The 21,028-nt window shown below is 38.8% G+C and overlaps 1 protein-coding gene across 1 annotated transcript in view; it reads right to left on the minus strand.

Annotated features, from left to right (window-relative positions):
• The window catches only part of LOC117424958 (neurotensin receptor type 1-like), a 28,601-nt gene extending 10,787 nt beyond the window's left edge, over positions 1 to 17,814 (minus strand). Inside the window, exons 1-2 of the mRNA XM_034041593.3 lie at positions 17,027 to 17,814; positions 1,818 to 2,019 (exon numbers count right to left, since the gene is read on the minus strand). Coding sequence (XP_033897484.1) covers positions 1,818 to 2,019; positions 17,027 to 17,713 — 889 coding nt within the window. The 5' untranslated portion in view covers positions 17,714 to 17,814. The remainder of the gene's footprint in view (positions 1 to 1,817; positions 2,020 to 17,026) is intronic.
• Positions 17,815 to 21,028: the final 3,214 nt, after the last annotated feature.

Here is a 21,028-nt window from a genome sequence, read left to right on the forward strand (position 1 = left end):
ACTCAGGTTTCCAAATGTGAGTTGTGGTTAAAGACTACTGCATGTTATTTGTTATTTATCTTTTCTCTCATAAAAAAAAGTGTTAATTGCATGTCAGAGTAAAACCCTTGATAAATTTGAATGCCAGCCGTCACAAAGTAAGTTGACCTCATTGCGGTGTTTGTTTGCCCCAGTACGTCCAGGGAGAGGTGCTGCTATTCTGACGAGACCAGAAACCAAGAAGCTGTAATCTTGGCGGATATTAAAGACCCCTGGGGACTATTGCAGAGACCAGCAAGCGTGATAACCCCCCATGTCTTGGCTAACATCCAGCACCGCTATCAATCTTCTGTACAAGACAACCGAATTCAATCTCCAATCAATTCAATTCTCCAGACCTCTGTTTGGGGGTCTGGGCATCTCTGTAAATATGATGTGATTTTCTCCAGTGCAGCTATGCATTCTCATACTTGTGGAGTCTAACAGAACGCTGTTAACTCTTTGTCTACTGCAGTGACTTAAAAAAAAAATGAGGCTAGATTCACATAGCTTTAAAATAACTTCAATTTGCTTGCAACGCCAGTTGCCGTGTTGTTTACTTATTTAAATATTATACATTTAGAACAGCAATTGTTTTTATTTATTATTATTATTATTATTATTATTATTATTATTATTATTATTATTATTATTAAACTGATTGAATAACTGGGGTTTCTATCAATCTAAACTACTTTATCAAACAGTGAAAATACAGAACCAGAAATATCTGCCTTTTGTCATACAGGTTTGTCAAGTTGATTCACAGTTCTCTACAGCACAGAATAATTATTTTCCAACTCTATCCAAGGCCTTTTTTATTATTACACCCTCTAGTCAGTACTATACAATTTTTTCACCAGCAGCTGCATCAGTGTTTTACAGAGCTATTTATAAGTGGTACATAATAGCAGAGGACTTGAATGACGTGGCTTAAATTGTACAGGACAGTGGCAGAGAAGATTCAGCCACACTCAATGGTTTTCAGACACTTCAGGAGAACTTAACCATTAGTGTGGTGCTGTATAGAACGATCAAGAATCAGCTTGGTTGCAGGCAAGAGCAAGTGCTTTTTTTTACTTGGGTAGTTTCTTGAAAACAAACAAATCCCTGCCTGAAAATGTGTATGTCTAGGGCCTCGGGTCTACAGTGTTAGCACACCCTGTGAAAGATCATGCCGGTTATTTCTGGTTGGCAGTAAAGTCAAAGATATAAATGACAATAAACCTGATTAACAGCAGCACTAGATGGTGCTGGTTCTGAGCACTGTACAGGCCCCTGAGTTCATATATATATATATATATATATATATATATATATATATATATATATGTGTGTGTGTGTGCGTGAGTGTGTGTCTATGTGTGCGTGAGTGTGTGTGTGTGTGTGTGTGTGTGTGTCTGTGTGTGTGTGTAACAGAGTAACAGTGAATTCAAAAACAGCAAGCAGCTCTATATCTAAGGGGAATCAGGATGTTACAGGATACTCACCAATCAATCACTATACTTCATGAAAAGAAAAGCAATTGATAAACTGAAAACTCTCTATTTGAATAATTAGTTACACCGTTTCAGGGCCCGTCTTCTTCAGATAGCATGGCAGAAATAGCCGGGCAGACTGATGTTGTTTAAGTTTGAAAGTTGCACAGTGACTTACAGATGAATATTCTATATATATACTGTATACTGTACAATAACAAGGGCATGGCATAGGATAATTTGACATACTTATAGTATGCATACAGTATAGTTAGCTTGGTATGTGTTGTGAAGAACAAGGACTAGATGGAGAGCACTCACGTAAGACTTTGACCCCATGTCTAAGAGACTGCACTCGGCTGGGCTCCACAGAGACGCTCAGCATTGTGGGATGTCCTCCAATGTTGCAGACCCTGCTGTCCTGGGCAGCCTGTTTAAACATCTGTATGAGCTGATTGGCGATAATGGTGTTCAGCACAGAGATCACCACCATGGGGAATACGAACGAAAGGAAGGCGTTAACCTGGTGAAAGACAAAATGAAGCTCTCAGTGTCATTTCAATAACCTTCAGAACAGCATACAGGCTTGACAGAACATCCTAAACTCTGGACTAACCCTTATGAAGGGTTAATGATGTATACCTCTGTGAAAGCATGGTTAGGCACAGGCAAATATGGTAAATTACACAGTAGAGCGTGGTAAAAACCCTGTTAAAAGGCCGGTGTGTATACTAAAGGGTATATGCATGGTAAAACCATGGTAAACTGCAAAATGACTGTGGAAAACATTTCCAGACACAGTACAAGAGTGCTCCCCATCTATTATATTTTATATGTCACCTCTTAAAGACCCTTTACTAACTGGAGAAGACAGCTGTAACTTTGAAAGCAGGGTAGAATCAGTAACAAAGTAGAAAAATAAAAGATGTTGCGATCAGTAGGCTGGATTTGAAGCTCCCTTGGGGATAGGAGAACCGAGGCAGACCTGTTGGCACAGAGGTTCTCAATGCCTGTTTTATAATTCACCTCCTCCACCCAACACTTAGGTTCGCTCAGCAGCTGTGATGAATGTGACTTCATTACAAACTGAAACTGGCCTGCTAACTAACTGATTGTTAATAATGTTGAATGGCTGTAATGACTAAAAACTTGATTACTCGCTTACAAAACGAAATGTTCCTGCAATTAGCGGATGAGGGTGCACTAATTGTGCATTTAACGTCAATTATTCCTGATGAGTAATGCTTGTCAACATTCTTCAGGCTGTTTTGAAAATTGTGTGAGTTTTTGACATTCACACTCTGAGCTAGTTTATTGGGCTACTTGAATCCATTCTGAATTTGTGGCCATTTAAAAAAAAAAGATCTACAGGACTACAAAAATAATTACAAAATGACACAAAAACAATTTGTTATTCAGATGTTTCTCCCATGCAATCCTATGAAACCCTGTTGAAATTCATATGAATTTCCGGCCGTTATTTTAAAGTGTTACCGGTTTTTTGTTCTAGTTCTAGTAGTTAATAAAAGATGAAGAAAAACAGGAAACGACAGCAGATAAACAACGTTCTCTGTGGGAATTAATTAGAAATGCTAATTGTACATTTTGTTTATTAAGGTTAGTTTACGCTGGCGTGTTGCTTTGATCCAAGATGATCCCGCTGTTCTTGGCATTTACATCAGCCTAGATTTGCAATACTGATGATGCTATAAATATTCATAGAGCTTCTTATTATGCAAGTGCTTTTGTCTGTTCTGTTTTCTTAATCTCGACATAGATACGGTGGGTCACCTGGGCAAAGAGCAGGGCAAGCAAGGGAAGCACCGAGAGGAGGCAGGGATTCAAAGGGAGGTACTGGCACTGCACACCACGCCACAACCATCATATGACAGGCTAAACCAAATCAAGAAGCAGCTTTTATTTGCAGTCTGGTTATTAAGGGCCTGAAGACTTTATTGGTCACCAGTTAAGAGAGGGAAGTGAATGCAATGCTTTACCATACTCCTGTGTGCTTTATCTGCCAAACCCGTAGCCCCAGAAATGGGCTGGGTTGTTAACCTCCCCTCCATAACTATCACTGGTGCATAATTAAAATCGATACGGAAATGGAAACCCATTCGAGGAGGACCATTCTGAGTAGTGTCAGGCGGTTTGTCATGGTGATAGCGTGGCACTGGTTCATTCTTACACAGCAGCACAGCTCAGCTCAGCTCAGCACAGCACAGCACAGCACAGCACAGCACAGCACAGCTCAGCACAGCACAGCACAGCTACCCAGCGAAATACTGAAGAGAAGAAACTTATCCTTGGTCTTTTATTCTTGAAAAGTTTCTCTCCCTTGTGTAACTGTAATGGGGGGGGGGGGGTATTCCTTTATGTCTAATTATTGTTATAATCCCTGCCAGCCAAGACCCAGAGGTAATAAGCTGCATTAGAAAGGATGCTGTGGAATGAGGTTGCAAGCTCGTAAGGAGAGCTGGGATCACTGGCAAATTACAAAATTACAACTCAGTTACACAAATCATGCGCTTAAGCTTCAATGAAAAAATGTATGCAGATCACAAAGGTTATCTAAAAAGTAAGCCGTAATCAAATTTCAATTACTACTTTGACATTGAAATAAAAAAAAATTAAGCTGCACAGCAGTTTTTCAATTCAGAGTAACACCTTATTTAAATAGCTTTTTAACAACTGTAGCAATTACTATACACTAATTACAATATCTTAGTACAGTGCAATTACAATGTAATTACTGCCTCTTAAAACACCTTCAGATTTAAGCCCAAGCCTACTGAATATTAGTGTCATAACAAGAATACTCTTATCATTATGTAATTTTAATACTGTACTGTATTTATAAACAATGACATTATTAGGGAATAGTTGGGTAAGATGATAAAGCACCAGAGAACACTCCATAAGGTACCCCTATGGTGTTAGACTTTATACAACTCATTGTAATCCAGACGCATCTTAAAAGAGGAGAGGGATATTCTGTTGCCATGTTTTAACAGCAATTCATTTTTCTGTCTGTATTGCAGTGTGAGTTCAACAGCCTTTTTTGCAAAGACAAAGGCAATCTGTCTTAAAGAAATTACAATTATTGCTTCAGTGTAATATTAACAAGAAACGGCTTATTTAGTTGTTTTTTTTTGTGTTGCTTTTGTTACATACCGTTGAAAAGGCTTTGGGGCGTTAATTAAAATGTGCCTTGGACAATGCACTTGCTTGGTAATCGGTCCCACAGTACAGCCATTCCAGCTAACAATGCACTTCAAGAGATGGCTTAGCTATCTATCAATCCCGCTCTGCTTATCAGGGACTTTAACAGAAGACTGCACACATACACACATTATTTTTTAAAGTCAATTTGTGCTAATGATGAAAACAATCACTGAATATCCCTTACTTCAAATTAACTGAATTTCATATATATATATATATATATATATATATATAAGATGCAAATCACTAAATTGTACCCTACCATTCATTTTTTTCTTATGTTAATCTAACATACAAATGACTGGTTACACCGTTCAAATGCAGATTAAAGCTTTGCTCTAATTACTGTAAGTGCTCCTTTTCAACAGAATAATCTTATTCATTTTACTAAGCAATGTGCACTTCAGGAAATTAGCATCTGGTTCCCCAGAAGGTGAATACTGGTAGTTACTATGGATGACAGTATAGCGCACACAGTATTTAAAAAGGTCCAGTGCTTACATAGGTAATAAAATAACTGTGCAAGAGCAGAGGCAGAGCCAAATTATCAGACAGGTAAAAATAATTATAATGGTATAAAAACTAGCAAGAAAATACCCCAAGCTATATATATATATATATATATATATATATATATATATATATATATATATATATAAAGATAATTGTCTCCTTTTAAAAAACAATGTTAATGAGCAAGACATGTCACAAGTTGAATGGTCCCCGAAATGTTCTCCTTTTTCTAGGAAAGCAGCACAACTGGGCATTACAGGGTTAGGAGAGTTCGTATCAGCCACAGATGCTCTTAATTCTGGCTACATGAAGATTTCTTTCTTTTTTGCTTCCAGAAAAGGATGTCATGGATGAATCTGTGCTACATGGATGCCTTACTTCAGCAGTCTCACGTATGATGAAGACAGATACAAAAATAGATGCTTTGGATTTACTTTATCCGTTTATTAAGAGCATTCATATCTGTGATTGCTTATTCGTGGCGACTGCTGTTTTGAAAAGAGTTATTTTAGCTCATTGAAGTATTAAAAAAAAAAAACACACACTACTGAAATAACTGTCTCGCAAAATGGCATTAATATGTCAAACTCCAGTGGTCTCCTGAGCTTCTGGAATCATCAGTAAGGCTACAGACAGAAATGGAAGCTGCTTTATATTTTCAGAAAGGAACTAGCCATCAAATAAAATGAGAGCTCAGGGAGAGACAGCAGCTTCAATTACGGCCTTTGCGTGGCGATGCAGTGACATTTACACAGTGGAGTTATGGGTTCTGATACTGACTGTCAAGTAAGCAATAAAGATCATATAAACCTGCTAAGGGAAATGGCTCTGTCTACAAGGCTTTAGTAGGAAAGGGCGAACGAAAACCTCAGAGACCAGAAAATAAGCCAATCAGACTCAGGGTACAGTAAGTCATTAACCCAGAAACTATTCATGTAATGATGGCTCCTTTTAATAAACCAAAGCAAATCTAGTGCACTAACAACAGACACACCCTGTGCTATGCCAGGTGGCTGTGGTCTAAGCTCACAACTTGCTGTAGAACACAGATGAATCAATTTTAAACACTTGTTTGCACCGATCTACCACGCCAACAACAACAAAGTGTTCTTGCATACCATCTGTGTTTACAGAATATTCAATTTCTTACCTGTCTAAGAGGGAACGCAAAGCCACTTTGTGGCTTGGAACCTGGTTTCAGGAGACTAGGTTTCCGGCCCCTGCAAGGCACACAAGGGGAGACTTTACTCCCTGGAGTGCTGTTCTCTCCATGTTATGTCTGATCCTTTATTAGAAGAGCAAGAGGCTAAAAGTGTTACTGCGCATCGAATTAAAATCAGTCTGTGTCTGGCTAAATGAATCAATACAATGCACTGCAATCACCCTAACTCCCGTTTCAGTCGCATTTTATTTGCACAAGAGATACACTGAGAGGTATTTACTGTATACGATGATCCCAGAGTTAGCAGACACAGCACAGTTGTTGTTTATAAATAAAGAAAGTGTATTGTACTGTATATATACACACTGCTGTGCAAAAGTCTTAGACATGTTGCATTTTTCTACTGTGATGCATTATGAGCATCAACAATTTACTCAAAGCCTCCACTTGTGTTTTCTACTATTATAACAACCTTGACTTGCATAAAGAAGGAAAAACATTGAGTGAAATTTCTTGTGAGTCTTACTTTAGAATCTGTGACGGAGAGTTTTTGATGGAGGTTATGCGATGTTATTCATCGGAATTCTCTCCTGGCAGGATCCACCTTTTCTTCTTTGTTTCCATATCAAAGGCTTTCATGGTTTCAAGACAAGGTGTTGCAGGAATCACACAACCTTTTCCTCTTGTTTCCAGAACTTTGATCTTTGGTTGTTTTCTTCAAGTTACAGAGGTGATTGGGCCTTGAGGAGCTGCAGTGCTTGACAGCAGAACGAGTCCGTGGGCAATTTCAGAAGTAATTGTTCTCTAGCAATCTAGGAAAATTGAGCACACTTATAGTGTAGGTGCAGCATGTCGGATTATTAGAAAGAAATGAGATCTCACTGGGGCTGCAGTTGCAGGTTTCTTACATTATCCAGCAATGAATGGGAAGTAGTAGGTGCTCAAAGAAAATAGGCAAAGGTGCTGTACAAAGGATCAAAAGTTATACAAAAGTGAAATCTGTGGACATGTTACTTTGGGGCTGATTTAATCCACCTATACCAGAGCATTGTACCAGGGAATCCCTATAGATTACTTCTGGGAATAGTCCCATGACAGCCCAGGATGGTGGTAAATTTAATCCAAGGTGATTACACTGTGCTGTAAAATTCTCTAAAAAAAATAAATCTTAGGCTTAGGTTCTGTTGATCAAATCGACGTCCCAGCCTTGAACCACTTGTTTCTAGTGATTAAATAGTACAACTAACCTAAGACACAGCTTCAGTAGTCCTGGGACTCATTTCAAACTCATTGAAAACCTGAAATGGGAGACTTCAAAAGAGCCATATCATGGAATACAATGAACCATAAGTGGATCAATAGCCATCCATGGCCAGCCCTGGTACAGATTATTAAAACAAACCCCGGTGTCAGGTGGCTGGAATATGTGTGGAAGACAGTAATGCAATCTGATCTGGGTTTTAATTGGGTTCAGGTGGCAACAACGGAAGGGAATTTAATTTAGAGCGTATCCGACAGGGATAGTGACAGACGTATATGGGTGTCATGCAGTGCTTGTCTCTGGGTCAAGGAGCAGAATTTGCATTTGCTTCCCTGCCGTGTTCTAAAAGCAATCCTGTGAAGCCAGGGGAATGTTTTTCAATTCCAATCTCATTACAGATGCCAATTAGATCAGAATGTAAGATATGACATCCCAACTAGCGCAACAAAAGAACTATACAATCATGCATGGGGGCAGCGGTATTACTGTTGCTGTGTATCACAAACTCTACAGTGGTTTACCCTTCAGTCACAGCGTGTATAATTGTACCATGTTACGTTTCCTATCTATGTATACACATTTAGAATTACTGTGTCTGGAATATAATGTCTGGAATATATACTACAAAAGATAAAGCACTTCCCAGCACAGCGGAACGCCATTCAGAAACTCCTTGAACATGAAAAGCGTTCAGCACAAAGTGACATCTATCATACCCCAGCACACTTTCAATTTCCCTTTCCAGAGTTTGGGGAAAAGGATTGTATTGCAGATGGGTGCTTGAGTCTCATGTCCCTCGAAATGACTAATGAGATATATTCTTTCTGCTGCATGTATTTAACAGAGAGGCAGTAGCCCATCGAATCAATTTCTAATAGATCATAAAAACAAATCATTGATATTTCAGATGGTATGCATACAGAGCAAAAAAGTGTTCCAGCGTACCGCAGCTTTAAAGCGTTGAACGATCTGACTGCTTAGCAAAAGCAAGAATATATCAGGACCATTGCACAAAAAAGAGCCCATTTTCCACTTTAGTTAATACTATTGTTTTTTAAATCGAATTATACATAACCGTATTGAGTAAACTGTAATTGGTATTACACAAAGAGATGATTTACAGCTATCCTCTAAACCCCCAAGAAAGGCATAGACTGTAACAATGAGACAGAGTAATTCAAGTATCAGACCTTTTCTACAGCACAGCAGACCCTGACGTATGCGTCGCGTGCATCCCCGTGCGCACTTGTTCATCTTGGCTGGACCTTTTCAAGGCCACTGTGATTGCTACAGTGTATTTTGAAGGGGATCCTGACTTTTCTGGATAGCTTTAGATTGACACATGATTGATACACATTTGGGCAAGATCTGACTAGTCTGCTACACAGTACAGTTAACTCTGAGCTCTGTTTCCATCTAACACTGAGATGAAGCTGATAGCGGATAGAGACATCAACGCGGTCTGAAGCGTGACTCTGACAGTACGCAATCTAGAACCGAGAAAGTCTGGCTACGAAGCCACCTGGCGATCCAATCAATGCGAAGGGCAATTGAGTCAAGTTTGTACCCATTCAGTGCCATTCTCCTCATCTGAGGAAGGCTACTTTGTAATTCTTTTGGAGCATTTTTACTGGCATCTACCTGTTATTTAAATTCTCTCTTTAACTATATTGTTATGATGACTGTACTCTAATCTTGTTAACTGCGAAAGTCTAAATGTAATGTATCAAATTGCATAATTACAGCTTGTGTTCTGATTTCTTTTAAAGAAACATTAATTTGGTACTTATTGCAAAAAAATAAACATGTACAATCGGCAGAACAGAGGACTGTGAAATACTTTCAGGGGAATATTGGTATTCCCAGATCTCCCGGGCTTTGAGGAATGGGTCAGTGTTACAGATTGGCTTGTGGTGTGATGCACGTCTTCTAATGATAATGCTGCCCCCTGTGGGTGAGATGAGGCTATAGCTATAAGATCAGTAATCACTCTGAAGCAGATCTCTTTATTAATCACCCCAATGCTTTAAAGGGGATGGGGATTTAACCTTAATATTCCTTGTTAAACTCATCAATGAGGATAAGTAGCTTCAAGTCCTTTTTGTTTGTTTTGACAGACATAAAATAATCTCAAAGTTTCAGGAGTTATTACAGAAGTGAAGCGAGTGAGTCAGTGAGCAAACAGAATAAGAAGGAAAACGCATATAAAGGCAAATAAATATATATATCCTGTCTTTCTCAGCGGGCAGAAAAGCGTCAGGCGGTGAGTGTGATTTGATAGACAGTTAAATAAGTTATAAACACTGAGGCCGGCACACTCTCTCTGTGACTCTGAGAGGGGGGCCCTGTGGTGGAGTCGATAGGGAGGGTCAGGACTTTAGGGGACAAAAGCAAACATTCTATCAACTACAGCTACTGGTTTAATTCAGTAAAAAAAAAGGCTGTGTTGACTTAAAGTTCTCTATTTGTGTATGTTCACATTCTGCAAACATGGTGTATTACATTTTTTTAATATTTGATAATATTTGTTATAAAATGACAGGTATTATTATTATTATTATTATTATTATTATTATTACTATTATTATTATTATAGTAGTAATTGTGTAAAAGGAGATTTAATGAAAATTCAGAAGCACAGAAAGCAGTATTTATTGAGGAATATTGATTTCCTGCAAGGAAGTCTAAAGCTTTTCTTGCTGAAAGTGACAATCATCCCATATTTCTTATCATCAGTAGTTTGAAGCCAGTTTATAATCTTCCACTTGAAACTTTTAAAGCATTAGCATGTATTTTTCTTACTTCTTTCAATTCTCAAATGGAAAACTCCCTGCTGGGCAAGGATTCAACTTTGAGGCAAATTGGTTTACAAACAACACAGCCCTGACTGACAGGTGGTTATGCAGTATCAGAGACACACACGGGTGATCCTTGCTTCATGCTGATATGCTGGAAGTAAAGCCAAGGTAAACTAACCCACCAAGCTGGATTGATGGTTCACCCTGGAGATTGCATGGTGGGACTGCATGGTGATTATTAAGGTACTTGCTCCTTTGGATGGTAAACTGACAGATAGCGATCGGAGAACAGGATTGGGTTCTGTGTTGGTCTCAGAAGGTGCACATTTTCATAGCACATCGTTATTGTATGTCAGTCGCTTAGGGTCACAGTGTGTCAACCTTAGAGGCTTAATTCCAAACACTTTATCTCCAGACATGAGGCTCCTGATTGATTAAAGCTGCTTCACAGCAAGCAAAGTTAGCTTGGAAACACAATAAGTGTCTGTGACTACTGTGCATTTATATAGTGGTTACCTGGTAAATACACGTGTACTTACACAAAATGACAATGTTATCATGCAGAGCTACAATGTACTTCATGTGTAAATCTTTGTGCACGATATATGTAAGTACACAATTGTATCAGAAAAGTGCATGTGTATTTACTATGTAACTGCTATGTAAATACACAGTAATTACAGACACTTAATGAAAAGTGTTACCGTCAGCTTCATGTAAATGTTGCGGTGTGCAATTGCAATATTCACTACAGCACGCTCTCTGTTCACCACCTACACCTTAGAAATATTCCTTGGAAAAAAAACCTTTTTCGAGTGTAAATGCCTATGTACAATACATGTTTCTAATGGCACAGGCTGCTAAATGCATAGCAAAGTGTTGAAGAGCAAAGTGCATGCATGGTAAAGCACAGGGCAGTATAAGCATGGTGAACTGCTACATGTAGCAGCAAGAAACTTTCCTTTTTTGTAAGCAATGACAAAGTGAACAAAAGTCTAACTTATTCAGTAATGTGGAGCTTTAAGAAATGGCACATAAAAACATCTGACTAGATAATAACAGCATTTGCGCCAATTCTCAACACTGCAAAGGTGCCTTACAATAGGACAAATTGCTGAAACCATTTTCATTTCTTTTTTCAATGTTTTTTAATTGCTTAATCTTTATTTCTGAGGCTTTAATGGCACCTACCATCATTTAAACAGTTCTAAAATGACAGAAATAATTTAATGACAGAACAAATCGATACAATGTTGCAAAGGCAACAGTTATCTGACACCTCTAATAAACATGTCTCCCTTCACAGGCACCAAAGGGGTATATTAAAATTATTACAGAATGGTTGATGTATTCTTCTAGTGAGGCTGACCTACACCAGCGGAAATGACTTTACTTTACTAAATGATCTAAAACTTCGGTGTTAAAAGTGAGCTATTCTGACATGCAGCGTGGTTTGTTGTGGAAAGTGTCCAATAGATGATGCATAATTCCGTCAAGCCCATTTTCTCTCTCATTGTTTTAGATTGCTGCTTTCCTGTCATGTGTTATTTTTTTAAATAATATACAGCACATGGTTACCCTTTAGATTCTAACACTTTACATTTTGTGCAAGATGCAGAATCTGGTAGCCAGTGATGACCTGGATTAACGAACGAGAGCTGGAATACTTGACCTGTACTGGTGCCCCCTCATTACAAGACAGCAGGACCTCAGTCTAATGTCCGAGCTGAAGGGCAGCACCTCACAGACGAACATGTTTTTGAAGAACTCTCCTAGTCACACATTAGGGTTATTACACTGTCGTGGTTGTTTTTTTTCTTCGCTGCATACAGTACCAGCATCTGCAACAGCGCATAAGAGCCGCACTTACTTCCTGCAGCAGCTGGGCCTCGTTTTGAGCTTTTATTCCAAAGCACTGAGATAAAAAAGAGAACCTGGAATCTCCGAAAGTTAACTAAAGCGCCTCTTCAGTAATATGCCCTGGAGTCAAACTCCCAAGCAACCTCACGGACCATGTTGGTCTCTGAGACATCACATGTGAGTACTGACCCACCTGCTGAATTCTAACGATATCACAATCCAGGCTTGTATGGCCTCATGCAACCAAGACGTGCAGGCTCTTCATAGGCAAGGAAATCAGTATGAACTGAGTATTTGAAACAGGCCACTGACCTAAACCAAAAAAAAAAAAGAAAAACCTGGCTTACGTTGAACTGTTCCAAGAAGTTTATTCTATTGGGACAAACCACTTTTAATGCTTGCTACTGTCGTTGTAGCTGCACTTAAAATGCATTAGAGTGATGTTAGCACAACATGACGTAGAGTGCCAAAAAATGCACCAGGGACCTTGCATTTTCTATATCCCCAGGATGATGTCTTTGCTTGGAGGGAAGTCCAACCTTCAAAAGTTTCTTTACATCATTCTTCCGTGAACTACGGATGACGACAGGCCCCCAAAGGGTTAAGCAAGGTTTAAATAGCATTTCTGTTATATTGTGCATCATACTGTATGTTGGCTGGACTCACCCTGCCCTCCGACTGCACCACTTGACATTAAACAACGTGGCTCTCTATGATGTCATGTGATGAAGAGCCCTAGGAACACATTGACGATTCCGTTTTCAAAATAGCGGTTCCAATTTATTTAGAAATATATACGCAGCTTATTTAGTTATGTGAAATATTAAAATAAATCAGGCTCCTTACTACATTGCAAGGACTCCAGTGCTGTGCACTGTAAAGTCTGCAGTATTGCACACTTCCACACATACACTTTCTCCCCAACAGCACACACAGGCCATTGCTGAGTTTGCTTTGAACAGTCACAATAATTCAGATAGTATTGATCGATCTTGACTAAAAGCAATATTGCGTTTGACTGTTTCTGATTGATTTCCATGGAGAGATCTATAACTGGAGTTTAAGCACCCTTGATTTTAACGGTGCGTCTCACCGTGAAATTACTTCCAATGGGCACCATAAAACAGATTTAAACACTACCACAATATCAAGCAGCCATGCAGAAAAAGTGATCATCATCTAATGCCATTTACAGCAGGCTTGGAAATGGTGTGCACGGCAAAGTGTCACATAAAACAAGCCCAGCTGAAAAAGTATTCAGCGGTAAGGCTCAGTAATTTACACTTGCTACTGCAGAACAGGGGTGGCCAAAGTCAGCCCTTCCACTCCTGGTCTTTGTTCCAACCCTGTTCTAAATTGAACCAATGAAACCTCCATCCAGACCCTGAAGCTGTTCATTAGCTCATTTTACATGTTAAACCTGGAGTGGAATAGCCCTTCAGGACTGGGATTTCATTACAAATAAGATTATTATTTTATGTTATTGTTTTGCCTAAATACTTGATCCCTTCCCTTAAAGTGCATCCTACTGCAAAGCAAAATTAAACTCTCCACAGCCATTTATTGGGCTACAGGTGGTTCCTTCTGCTGGGCGTTAATATAATTACAATGCAAGCCATTGTTGGCACTTCTTTGGGTTTCTGTACGTCACTGAACCTCAATAGGTTATCTCTGTGACTCTTCCAAGTGGCTCTACAAATGTTATATTACATTCATAATGAATTAACAGACCGCTGAATAAAACCCAAGTGGATTGCATGTATAGCAAACATACAGTACTGTAATACAGGGTAATGACTCGCCTAATCCTTTCAATATTTTTATCGCATAGATATAAGTGAAGATTGTGTTAAAAGCCATTGATTGGGTTCAGCATATCATGGGTTCTAGTTTTGCTTGTGATATTATTAGGCATTTTTATAAACCAACACATGATGATTTTTGCTTTTGATATAATTATGTATTTTCATAACCTCTGGAACAATCTTCTGCCTAGCTACAACTGTCACACCATGAATATGTCTGAATAGCTGCTAACAAAATGCTTCTTAATACCACGAGGACGTTGGCAAGTGCTTATTGGTTTAAATGGGAAAGCCCCACTTCCTAATTCTTTAGTATAAGGATGCATGGAAATGATATTTCCGGTGTCAAGGAAGCCTAGCAATACCATCTCTGTACCAGCGCAGAATGCCATGTGTTCAGGAAGCCATGGCAACTCAGACCTTCAGCTCTGTCGCATTGGAGCTTGGAAAACCACCTGTCGAGACCTGGAGATTGACCTCTGTACCAGAGCAGTGCAGGAAGCCTTAGTGCTCAGAAATTACACCAGCCGAGGCCTGCCGTGTGTGGCGTGTGTTCTTTGTTCTCGTTCCTGTTTTTTTTTTAACTTGATTTTTAAAGAAACTCTTTTGATTGATTTCGAACCCATCTTACACACACTTATTACTAGGTTCCCTGAAGTTTCTTGCTATGCAACTCCTACAGGTGAACACGTCAATAAACCCTATTGATTAATCCCTAGCCTCTGGCTTGCAGCTCCTAATTCACTTGCTTGCAGACAGAAGCGAACATGTCTTTGAAGAACTCTCCTAGTCACACATTAGGGTTATTACACTTTTGTGTTTTTTTTTCTTTGTGCATCACAGCTGAATGCTGCCCATATTGTATTAAGTTCAGTCAGAGATCCACTAACTCCCTAGTGCTTTTTGCATCTGCTAATGCTTGCATAGCTATTGTGGCTCACAGCTTGCGTGGCGTTATGCCAAAATGTCAGACTGAAACCCTCTGTTCAGAAATGGTTCAGCTGCCTAAATAACCTGGAATTCTATGAGACACAATTGAACAGTCTGTACTTTTGAACTACTGTCTGATCTTTCTGAATAAAAAAAGATCTGAAACGTTAATTTGCATTAAAATGCAGATGCATCAAAATGATTAATTAAAAATTTTAATTCGGCAGATTAAACTGAAATGCCACTTTCTCTTTCATTTAGAAGAATATTATGTTTGCAGTTTAAAAATCCATTGAACACAAGCACCCCTGTATGCTGTGTACAGCACATTGACAGAGGAACTGTTATCATGTCACTATCTGATCAATAAAACCTCCCACTTACAGAATGCATTAACATCCCAATTGACCACCTGGAGTACAAAAATGACTCTGCAATCACTGGGAGAACAAAGCCTATTCTTCATTAAAACATAACTTCTTATAACCTTTACTTCAAAATCAATATCATGAAGAGTCCTGCTTAAAGAGTAAGTAGCGGGGTTCCGAAAAATATAGCGTTCCACGTCCCCACGTGGTGCTACAACTGTTTAAATAACGTACCTGTCATTTTTCATTTCTTTGTGAACATCCTGACAACTTTTTACACTTTACTTTAAAGTCTGTTTCAATGCTCTTTTCAAAATGTCTGCTCTAGTGCACTGATAGTGTCAGGATTATTGCCCAGTTATAAGTAGAATTTTTTTTCAGACCCTACTACTTACTCTTTAAGGTACATATACATATAAATATATAAATTAACTGGTGCAATCTCTGACAGCGTAGATGCAGCACAGCAGCCATGAAGGTCGGGCAAATGAAATAATTCCAAAGAACGGAAAAGTATTAAAAAACCAGCAGCATTGCGAAAACAGGAAGAATGCAAGCTGGTCACCACGACAACCTGTTCTTCTGAAAGCTCTCTGTCACACAGCAATCTTCCCAGCATTCTTTCTCTCAGTAAAGTGCTTCAAACTGATGAGTAATCCATCCCCTGATAAGACAAAGTGAAATACACTGGAAACTGCACCTCCTGTCTCTCTGTGCTGCCCAGCTACTTCAAGTGGTACTTCCACTTCTACACAGTGAAGGTTTTATATCAGGTACAGTGCAGCTTAAAAAATGACTTTGAAAGATCATTTACTTTTTTGTATTCCTGTTCATAGTTTTAAAAGCCTTCCCATTTTATTAAAGGTGCTATAAGCATTGCCCCATAATAAATAACTTTATTTACAGTATATGTATTGCAAACTGAACAGTGAAAAGGTACTGTCAAAATATATGTTTTAACCTTTACATTCTTACATTTGCAAGTTTTCTTTTTTTTAAAATCACACCTGTTTCTTTAAATGACCACGTACTGTACACCTGAAGCATATTTGGAATGTGTGTGTAGTTTCAATAGGAACTCGTTTATTTTATTTTATTTTTTACATGTTTACAGAGTTCTTCATTAAAAAAAGATTGCTTGCATGTTCCAGAATTGTATTTGAAACTATCAGAATGGACAACAACCCAGATTATAAACAAATGACCATGAACCTGAGGCAAATTGTGTTGATTTCCTATATATATATATATATATATATATATATATATATATATATATATATCAATGACAGTAAGATGGCCTCTGGAATACATTCAGTGGATAAGTGGAATGTCAAGCAGTGCCACATCTACTAATAATATATGAGACATATACAATCGTGATAGAGCTGATTTTATTTTAATGTGCCGGGGTATGTCTGATCCGTGTGCAATAGTATTATTATAGCAATGTTTAACATCATTTAAAATTACAGCATGATAAAAAAAAAGCAATAGAGAATCCCTAGTCTAAGACCTGAAACAGCGATACCAGGAGGAACCAAGCCGCGCCCTCCTAAACCCCTCAGCGTGGGAAGCGCCCCGGTTTCTGCCGCGTTCTGCACTCACCTGTAGGACGGTCTTTGCCATCGACTGGTCCACGATTGTGGTGCAGATTTTAACCTCTCTGACATAGATCTGCCCCATGATGAAAAGCATGGGGATGGCCAGCAGGAAAGAAGCCACCCAGATAGCACTAATCAGCTTCTTGGTTCTGCTTCTGGACATCATGCTCTTCGCTTTGAAAGGATGGCATATCGCCATGAACCTCTCCACGCTGAGGCTGGCAATGTTGAAAGCGGTGGCATAGGTGCACGCGTCTCTCAAAAAGTAATAGCCTTTGCACACAGCGTTGCCGAATGCCCAGGGGTTGTGAACCCAGATGAAGTTATAGAGTTCTATTGGCATGCACAGAACTAGAATGAGGAGGTCGGACACCGCCAGGCTCGCCAGGTGGTAGTGCACGGTGCTCTGCAAGTTCTGTAAAGTCTTTTTCTTAACTAACGTGTACACCGTGATGGAGTTGCCCAGACACCCTATTAAAAAGAGACCGATGTAGATCACAGTGACCACGACTTTGGAGTAAATGTCCGTATTCACGTCCAGGTCGTCCTCCAGCTTCCCAGTCGTGTTGTTTGAGCTGAGTGATGATGAGGCATTAGTTTCTGAATTTCCAGGGTGCTGGAAGTCCTGTGTTATTAACTGAAAGTTGCGCGAGGCGTTGTGCACCGACGACAGAGGTAAATTGAGATTCATTTTTAGTCAGCCTACAAATAAAATAAAATAATAAAATAAAAAAAATCTGCAACTGAGACAACTTCAGCGTGTGTTGTTTGGTTACACAGACAACAAGCGGACTGTTCAGACTGGAAGTTGCGTTGTGGTTATATCTATGCACGAGAAGAGGAGGCGTGGTCCTTATGCCAAGACATTGGATGGTGACGCAAACATACTGTCGAGGCTTTATTTTTCCCCAATACCAGAAGATAATGACATTGTGAAACATATAGAAACATATTATAGTCTGGTTACAATATAGAAACCAAACCAATGCAAGCATAAGGAATTCATGCAGAATAGTTAAACGCATTGTATGATGCCGGTATGTAATGTGGTGCTCAAAAGTATTGACACACTCCTATAATTGCAATGCAAGTAATTCACGTTGATATTAATATTACTGCTATTAAGTATGTCTAATGATTGATGAGTATCCTTTTGAATCCTGATTCTCCTTGGATAGAGAGCTCTCTCTCTCTCTCTCTCTCTCTCTCTCTCTCTCTCTCTCTCTCTCTCTCTCCATATAGAGTGAAGCGAACTACGAATGCCAAAAAAAGGAAGAAAAAGGAGATGCAATTAAAATGGTAATATTAAGCATTTTAGAAGGATTTTCTTACCTTTCATTAGTGCAACAACATCCTCACCAGTCCCTTAACCATTCAGGTGTATCATTGTGTTCAGGTCAGGCACCCTGCTAAAGCCTTGGGGTGCTAGCCAGCCATAATATCCATCATCCAGATTACAGTATTTGCAAAGCAAATTTCTTAATCTGAATATATCATGGTTTTCTCTAAGCATCAGTTCAACTATCTTAATTGTGATATTCGAATAGCCAAGTTCAGTGGCAGTGGCATTATTTGTACTGTTTGACAAGCGTGGATTTATTTACCTCTAACTGTGTTTAAAGACCCCAATTCATCAATATAAGTCAGCGCAACCTGCAGTGAATGCACAGACTCATGTATAGTCTGCCAACAAACACTTTTAGACACAAATTGGCTGCGGTTATGATTTGCACCAGGATAATGGATTATGTTTGATTTACACTTGATGCTAAGCTAGCTATTCAACAGCCAACAAGAACATCTCAGGGGGTTCACTTCACATTTCAGAAACTCCAGCTGTGCTCAGAAAGATGTCTCTCTGAAGCCAATATGAAAATGCTGCACTCAACATGACGTATTGCTTGGCGGTTTAATCAGTAGAGGTGGGGTGGGGGGTGGAGGGGGTGGGGGGTGGGGGGGGGGGGGGGGGGGGACCGGTGTGGGTGATTCAGGGTAACTGGCCAGCAGCTGTGCCTTTGCAGATGTGCATCTCCTAAATTCTCTATTGTGATCATTCTTTTGAAGCTCACAGAGAGTGGTTTCTTGATATCCAGACACAATGGTTGGTGTGACGTTACCAAAGACACTGTAAAAAAAAAAGCTGAAGCTGAATTGATTGCACTGAATGCTTGAAGCTTTGCCACTTGCAAAGAGCCATAACAAAACCCATACCCGCAACCAGTGATTTCTTGCACATTTTGTTCATCAGTCTTATAGGTATTGACTTGAGCTGCATATTCACTGTTAACCAAGTCAAATGAGATGATGTTTGAACATTTTAACTAACTATTAAGCAATATGTTTTGCCATGAATGCAAGTACAGTGTGATTTTCATGTGAAATGTTTGGGAGGATAAAAGCAGAAGAAATATGAAGAAAGGATGCCTGAATATCTTTGATAGCTTTCCTAACTAATAATGCACATTGATGCCTCATTATTTCGCGATCTGATTTACACATGCAAAAATAAATGGGTAATTGTATGTAAAAATAATGTGTAAAAAATAATGGAATTGTATGTAAAAATAATGTGATATCTTGTAACAATTGTAAGTCGCCCTGGATAAGGGCGTCTGTTAAGGGTGAAGGGTAGCCAGGCAACAGCGCATTATTCATCAAGAATTAAAGAAATGAATTTCTAATTCATAAAAAGACTTCATAAAGCAAATTTTGTATATTGTGTACTTTCAGCATCTTGGAATCCTTTGTGAATGACCTGATGCAGCTCCCTTGAATTTCAAGTGACTAAAAAAATGTACTGTATTGTAATGAAAAACAGAGGATAAGAAAGCAAACAACAAATGAAACTTTAATCACTTCAAAGTCCTCCATCCAGATCAATATCTCATTTTGTGGAAACGTTTCACTGACATTATGAAATTACGGGTCTGCCACATTATTCATCTGGCCTGATTTTTGTTATATTGATCTTGATTAAACTTTATGTATGCAGAAAGTTGTGATGTCATCAGTAAAATGTCTAGAAGCCCCTTTTCTCCAGTGGATACGACAGAGTTCAGCTCGCGTTAGCTACCCTACATGAATGGTTTGCTTTTGTCGTGATTGATGTTTTTGTTTTTCCTTCAAGAGCTTTGTGACATTTCTCTCTGGTGACCTTCAAAATGCTGGAAGGTGAGTCTAAATGAGCACCCTCTCGAGTGTTTGAAAAGATTTTGGTGGCTAACGTGCTAAAAATTCATTAGACAGGACAACAAGAGAGATTAGACCACTTTCCTATTGACAGATTCAGACACCTCGCCAGACAATACACCTTGTTACATTAATGTCTGAGAAATAGGCTTGGATTACACAGGATTATATGGAAGCATTACACAGTACATGCAATTATTGAAATTACTTACCGTGGGTTCTTTTTTTTTTTACATTTTTTTTAAAGGTTTGCCTGCAAACGATTATATTTTTATATTAAAATTTAACTTTTAATTAAAGAAAGTCAACGCTATAAGGGCCTTTTTCTTCCACAGAATTAAATGCAATTACTCTGCACTTCATGAATGAAAAATAGCCGACATGATTAACTTAATTGATATATTATTATATACACCAATGAAGAACATATTTTTACACTTCTTTACCTCATTAAATGTAATCTTTACACAAGAGGCATTTTTGAATATAAATATATACCTCATACCGTTTACACGTACAGCTATGTCCAAAAGTTTTGCATTACCTACAATTACTGATAATCTGAGATGAACTTCACTTTGATTTCCCTTGAGCAGAAAAACATAGCATTTTAAGCTGTTAATGGTGTATTAACCAAACACAATTCTTCTTAATTAGACAAACTATTGAAGAAAATAAAGGATCTATTTTTTTTTCAAAACGATATCCATACAGCCACACAGAGCAATGACATTTAAGCAAGGCAGCTACTGTGCAATTGTAATGAGCACACAGTTGCAAAGCAATGCACCACTGTATTTGTTTCTTCTGCACAAAA

Source organism: Acipenser ruthenus, chromosome 18 (assembly GCF_902713425.1).
Source record: "Acipenser ruthenus chromosome 18, fAciRut3.2 maternal haplotype, whole genome shotgun sequence".
NCBI classification, from domain to species: domain Eukaryota; kingdom Metazoa; phylum Chordata; class Actinopteri; order Acipenseriformes; family Acipenseridae; genus Acipenser; species Acipenser ruthenus.